Source organism: Mus pahari, chromosome 23 (assembly GCF_900095145.1).
Source record: "Mus pahari chromosome 23, PAHARI_EIJ_v1.1, whole genome shotgun sequence".
Classification (NCBI taxonomy): Eukaryota; Metazoa; Chordata; class Mammalia; order Rodentia; family Muridae; genus Mus; species Mus pahari.
In genome coordinates this window covers 24,914,260-24,921,100 of record NC_034612.1, presented here as the reverse complement: position 1 = coordinate 24,921,100, position 6,841 = coordinate 24,914,260, and the positions used below count along the sequence as shown (strand labels likewise).

Here is a 6,841-nt window from a genome sequence, read left to right as displayed (position 1 = left end):
ATTTTGAAATAAGCATCGCTAAACTGCCCAGGCTGGTCTAGAACCTGGAATCCTCAGGGCAACAGGCACACCCAGCTCCCGCTGTAATTACTGCTGTTTAATGGGAACACCCTGTGCATCGAGTGGTGAGCCTTTGAGAGCGCAGAGTAGGACCACCTATTCCTTCGCAGAAGGCTCCTTGGGGCATCCTCTTCTCACAAGTCCCTCTGTTTCCCCTGGGCCCCGCCGCCCCTCAGAAGTCCTCCTCCTCAGCCAAGGAGAGGAGCACTGCCTTGGGCGTGTTCTCGAAGAGGGCAGCCCTGTTCTGCTGTTGCCCTTTCTTCACCCAGTGGCCGTAGATACGGAAAGCATAGGCGTCGATGAGCCTCCGCAGCGGCCTTAGGGCGTAGGGGTCTCGGATGACGATCTCCCTGGTTACGGGCTTCACTCGACGGTACTGGTAATAGATCTTTACTGATGCCAGCACAGTTAGACAGATCACCTGCAGGGGGCAGCAAAGCTTGTCGGGGGAAACCGTAGATGGCTTTGGGGGTGCCCTTCATGATGTCCCCTATTCCCAGGCTATAAGCATCTACAGGGATTTCGGTAACAGGGTCAGTCAGCTGACATTCCCTGCAGAAATTGAATTGGGAACAGTGGGTACAAGAAGAGGGGCAATTCTAGCATCCCTCCCCGCAAAGCTTAAGGCTCTGGGAGCCTGGTGCCAGCAGGAGCCAACACCAGCCTTCCCCACCCCCACCACCCCCCAAGAGCCTTGGGGAGGTTAAATTTCAGTACCTTGAACTTCCCTCGGGGGCTGAAGTGCCGTACTTCTTCTACTACGTACTCCTGAAAGAAAGGGTGTGCCAAAGCCTCTTCCGCCGAGCAGCGGTCCTGAGGTTGCACCACCAAGAATCGAGACACCTGGGAGAACAGAAGGGACCTGAGAATACCAGGGCAGCGCTCTGGAAAACAGCGGGGATGTGAGTGTCAGTCCCGATTGTCAACTTGATAGGATTTAGGACCACTATGGAAGCAGGTCTCTGGACCTGTCTGTGCAGGATTGTTCACACAGGTTGAGGTGAAAAAGCTACACCCTAAATGTGGGTGGTTCCGGTTCATGGGCTGGGGTCCTGGATGCTAAAGAGAAAGTGAGCTGAGCCCCAACATTAATCTCCCTCTGCTTCCTGACTGTGGGTGTTCCTCATAAACAAACCCTTCCTTCCTTTTTTTTTTTTTTTGGTTTTTCGAGACAGGGTTTCTCTGTGTAGCTCTGGCTGTCCTGGAACTCACTGGTAGACCAGGCTGGCCTCGAACTCAGAAATCCGCCTGCCTCTGCCTCCCGAGTGCTGGGATTAAAGGCCTGCGCCACCAGGCCCGGCTTAAACCCTTCCTTCCTTAAGTAGGTTGTTTTTTTTGTTGTTGTTGTTTTTTTTTTTTTTTTTGGTTTTTTGAGACAGGTTTCTCTGTGTAGCCCTGGCTGTCCTGGAACTCACTCTGTAGACCAGGCTGGCCTTGAACTCAGAAATCTGCCTGCTTCTGCCTACCAAGTGCAGGGATTAAAGGCACCGCCGCCACCATTGCCCGGCCCTTGAGTAGTTTTTGCTAGGTATTTTATTAACATCATTGAGACAGATGCAGTGATCCCTCCACTCTAGGGGCATGCTCTTCTCCCTTGACATCTGGGGAGGCAGGCGGCGGCCATGGCCTCTCACCAAGTCTTTCACTGTGTCAGAGTAGTCATCCCACTCTGGTGAGCCAAACTGGTATTTGCCGTCCATGATCATCCGCAACATCAGCATCTGCTTCCGGTGCCAGAAAGGCGGGGAGCCAGCCAGCAGCGTGTACATGATGACGCCTGTGCTCCACCTGGAGGATGGGCGGGGCCTCGTGTCACCCTTAGCCTCGCGGGTAGGGGAGGCGATCCCCCCCCGCCCCACCCCCCTCCAGATCACTTACATGTCCACCTCCTTCCCATAGCCAGGATGGCCGTCGTCCATGGAGCACTGTATGATTTCAGGGGCCAGATAACTGGGAGTCCCACAAACCTCTGCAGGAACGGCTGCTATCAGGACAGGCCACCAGGGGCCCTCCCTTGGAAGAAGTTACCCAAGAAAGCCAAGAGACAGGACAAAAACCAGTGCTTGGGAGGGCTCTCCTATTTTACACTCAATAGTAACAGCAGAACACACAGGCTCAGAGGTTCACCCATGGATTCCTAGGTCCTTTTAGGCACCCTGGCGTGGAGCTCAGGTGGTGGGAACCTGACTCAGTGGATATGTATATGTGGGCGGTGCACATAGGTAAAGATGTCCATCGAGATCAGAAGAGTCCCTTAGCACTAGAGTTCTACGTGGTTTTCAAAGTCTCCCTACCTGGGTGTTCATAAACTCTACGTACATAGATGCTCTTTTAAGGACCTAGGAATCCTTGTGGGATAAGTGGGAGGCAGAGGTAGACATATCTCTGTGAGTTTGAGGCCAGCCTGGTCTACAAAGCTAGTTCTAGGACAGCTAAGGCTACACACACACACACACACACACACACACACACACACACACACACACACACACAGTGTTGTATCATACCATATGCATGGTTGGTGCTGGGACTCAAATCATAACTGATGACTCATCTCTGGGGTGTGTGTGGGGGGGGTTGTTTTGTTTTCAATTTTATTATGTATCCACCATTCTTCTTGCATGTGTGCCTGCAGGTCAGAAGAGGGCACCAGATCTCATCATAGATGGTTGTGAGCCTCCATGTGGTTACTGGGATTTGAACTTAGGACCTCCAGAAGAGCAGCCAGTGCTCTTAACCGCTGAGCCATCTCTCTGGCCTCCTCCACCTTGTGTTTTGAGACAGGATCTCTCGCTGGCCTGGAGCTGACTGATTCAGGTAGACCAGCCAGCAGCTCCAAGGGATCCTCCTAGCTGCCTGCCTATTGCTGGAGTCACATGGGCTCTGGGGATTCGAACTCAGGTCCTCATGCTTGTGGATCCCATTTGACCCACTGAGCCATCTCCTTAGCCACTGACATGCGAGCATTCTTATTCTGAGGAGGACGTCATGCAATCTCCATCCCTGAGGCCCCTTTATGGGCCAAGGCCATAGTACCAGACCTCGGAGCTTCTCTCCTGGCTGCAGCTGGCAGGAGAACCCGAAGTCTGTGAGCTTGATATTCATGTTGTCATCCAAAAGGATATTCTCCGGCTTCAGGTCCCGATGGACAATGTTGAGTTTGTGCAAGGTACAGATCACCTCCAGCAGGGCCCGCATGATCTTTCTGGAGGGAGATGCATGGCATTGGCTCATTATTTTTATCTTATTTATTTTATTGTTGTTGTTTTGTTGTTTGAGAGAGGTTTTCTCTATGTAGCCCCGACTATCCTGAACTGATCTCAGTAGATCAGGCTGACCTTGAACTCTGGATCGGCCTGCCTCTAAATCCCAAATGTTGGGATCGAAGCCTTGCACCAGCATACCCTGCTATTTCTATTTTATTTTATTTTATTTTATTTTATTTTATTTTATTTTATTTTATTTTATTTTATTTTTACAAGATCTCCTGTAGCCCAGGCTGGCCTCTAACCTACTAGGTAGCTGAGGGTGACCTTGAACTCCTGACCTTCCTGCTTTCCCCCCTTCCAGATGCTGGGATCGGAGGTATATGCTGCCCCGGCCAGTCTATGCAGGCAGGGCTGGAAAGTGAAATGTCCCAGCGTGCTAGGCGAACACCAGTGGCTTACTCCTGTTTTCACTTTTTGAAACAAGGCGTCACATGAAACTCGGATTAACCCTGAACCCATAATCCTCCTGCCTCAGGCTCCCTCTTGTTGAGGCTACAGATATTCATCACCATCCTTCAATCTATTTTAAGTTTTTTCTCCCAGATTCTAGGGATGGAGTTTGGGGCCTTATCCATTCCAGGCAAGCACTATACTAAGAGACATATCTAGCCCAGTGACTCTTTTTTTCTCTCTCTCTTAAAAAAGAGAGTGCATGAATTTATTTAATGTGTGTGTATGTGTATGCCTGAGTGTACGTATAACCATCACATTTATGTGGTGCCCAAGGTGGTCAGAAGAGGGCACAGGTCCTCAGATCCTCTAGAACTGGAGTCACAGACAGTTGTGAGTCATCAATGTGGGTGCCGGGAACTGAACCTACATCTTCAGAAAGAATAGCAAGTCTGCCGGGCATGGTGGCGCAAGTATTTAATGCCAACACCCTGCAGGCAGAGAGGCAGGCAGATCTCTGTGAGTTCAAGGCCGCCCTGGCCTTCATAGCAAGTTCTAGGCCAGGCAGGGCTACATAGTGAGACCCCCAAGAAAAATGGGGCCCAGAGGTTAAGAGCACTGACTTTTCTTCCAAAGGTCTTTTATTTTTTTAAAGATATATTCATTTATTATATATATATAAGTACTCTGTAGCTGTCTTCAGACACACCAGAAGAGGGCGTCAGATCTTGTTACAGATGGTTGTGAGCCACCATGTGGTTACTGGGATTTTGAACTCAGGACCTCTGGAAGAGCAGTCAATGCTCTTAACCGCTGAGCCATCTCTCCAGCCCTCTTCCAAAGGTCTTGAGTTCAATCCCCAGCAACCACTTGGTGGTTCACAAACATCTGTAATGGGATCAGATGCCCTCTTCTGGTATGTTTGAAGACAGCTACAGTGTGCTCATATACATAAAAATAAATAAAATCTTTAAAAAAATTTTTTAAAAGTGAGAATAACAAGTGCTCTAATTGCTGGCCCACCTCTCCAAGTATAGTGGCTTAATTTTAGATTCCAGAATTGGCCAAAACTTTTTCCATACCACAGAACTGAGTATTCCCCTACACGTTCCTCTTTCAGAGGATGCGGCTAGATATGTCCCTTAGTAGTATAGCGCTTGCCCGGAATGTATAAGGCTGTGAATTCCATCCCTTAACAGAGTGAGGATTCAGGGAAGCCAAAGCCCACATGTTAACCACACTGCACACGATGTTAGAGCTAGGATAGGCTGGGTATGGTTTAGCATCTAGACTGTAGACTGAGCCAAGGAGCTGGGAGATCCCAGAAGCCAGCATGACCTAAGCTAAAACATCACAGCAGGCCTCCCGCCAGACCGCTTCGATGCTAGGATTAGTGCAGAAGGCGCATGCGCCTTACCTGGTTTCCTTCTCAGTTAAGGTGACCTTCTCCGTGAGATAGTCAAAGAGTTCCCCTCTCTTCATCCTGTGGGAACAAAGCATTTCCAAGACCACCAGAGCCTTACGTGTGTCCCCAGACTTGTGTCCCCACCCTGATGCTGCCGAGGGCGAGGTGGACTGTTCCTCTGAGGAAAGGAACCTGGGGAGGTTGTCTGGGAAGAACTGGAAGAAAAGCACGATGCTGCGGAAATGTGGTGTCCCTGCCTATGAACATTCACGGCATCCAGGGATCTGTTGGCGCTGGGGGCGGAGGTTTGGCATCGGAGTCTCAGGCCCATGACTCCGAAAGCCAGATCTAGAGGAGTTGGGAATTTTTGCCGGGAAGCAGCTGGGAGGAATCAACAGTGTAAGGGTTGGGGAGGCAAAGTCTGCCCGTCATAAATTTAAAAGCCAGCTGTGGAGGAAATACCTGCATTCCCCGTGGACACAGGAGAATCGGGAGTTCAAGGCCAGCCTCAGCTACATAGTGAGTTGGAGACTAGCTTGAGCTACGTGGGACCCTGTCTCAAAAACAAAAACAAGAACAAAAACAAAAAACAAACGAAGAAACAGGTTGGAGAGATGGCTCAGTGGTTAAGAGCACTGCCTGCCGGGCGTGGTGTCGTTTGCCTTTAGTCCCAGCACTCGGGAGGCAGAGGCAGGAGGATTTCTGAGTTCGAGACCAGCCTGGTCTACAAAGTGAGTTCCAAGACAGCCAGGGCTATACAGAGAAACCCTGTCTCAAAACAAAAACAAAAACAAAAACAAAAGCACTGACAGCTCTTCCAGAGGTCCTAAGTTCAATTCCCATTGCAGCTATCTTTAAACACACCAGAAGAAGGCATCAGCTCCCATTACAGATGGTTGTGAGCCACCATGTGGTTGCTGGGATTTGAACTCAGGACCTCTGGAAGAGCAGTCAGTGCTCTTAACCTCTGAGCCATCTCTCCGCCCCCAAGGTGCCCAGTTTTATCTTTTCCTAATTAACCTACAGGACTGGCTCTAGGAAGGTCCCCTCCGCTGCCCAGTGGCAGCTATCCTGCTGTCTTCACAGGGCTCTGTCCTCTGTAACCTTTGGGGACAGCTCAAATATCTTTAACCTTTAGCGAGGTGGCTTGGAGAAGCTATTTTTACTGGTGTCCCGAGGAGCCCTCCAGGGTAAAACTAGATTGCTCTAGCAGAGACCACGTTCTGGGTCACAAAGGGAAAAAAATCAAATTGAATTTTTTGTTTGTTTGTTTTGTTTTTGTTTTCTGAGACAAGGTGCAACTATGAGTGACACAACCTGGCTTCAAACCTTTGATGCTCTTGCTTCAGCCTCCGGGGGCACCGCAGATGTGGACCGCCCAGGCAGGCTTTGAAGTGCAGTTCTCGCTTCCCCTCCCTTCTCCTCTTCCTTCCTGTTCTCACTCCCTGCCTGCCCATCCCCTTGTTACTGTCCTCTGTTTTTGAGATGGGGGTCTCTGTATACACTTTGGCCAGCCTGGAACTCACTGTGTAGACCAGGCAGGTCCCGAACTCACCAAGCTTCTGTCTCCCAAGTGCTAGAATTAAAGGCATGCATGGCCTCCCTTGGAGGATTTCTTTTCTTCCTTTCTTTTCATTTCTTATCTTTTCTTTTCTTTTCTTTTCTTTTTCTTTTTCTTTTTGGGTTTTTTGTTGTTGTTGTTGTTTTGTTTTGTTTT

General features: G+C 49.7%; 1 protein-coding gene across 3 annotated transcripts in view; it reads right to left on the bottom strand.

The window, feature by feature from the left end:
- Positions 1–6,841, bottom strand: part of Phkg1 (phosphorylase kinase catalytic subunit gamma 1) — a 13,888-nt gene continuing 7,047 nt past the window's right edge. For 2 of the 3 annotated variants that reach the window (XM_021186993.2, XM_029533676.1), the window contains 6 exons: positions 5,137–5,202; positions 3,102–3,265; positions 1,939–2,029; positions 1,695–1,848; positions 778–903; positions 1–481 (listed from right to left, as the gene is read on the bottom strand). In XM_021186993.2, the coding sequence (XP_021042652.1) occupies positions 233–481; positions 778–903; positions 1,695–1,848; positions 1,939–2,029; positions 3,102–3,265; positions 5,137–5,202 (850 nt within the window). In that variant the 3' untranslated portion in view covers positions 1–232. Of the gene's footprint in view, positions 482–777; positions 904–1,694; positions 1,849–1,938; positions 2,030–3,101; positions 3,266–5,136; positions 5,203–5,586; positions 5,665–6,841 lie in introns of those variants that run through there. The other variant, XM_029533677.1, reaches the window with a different exon arrangement.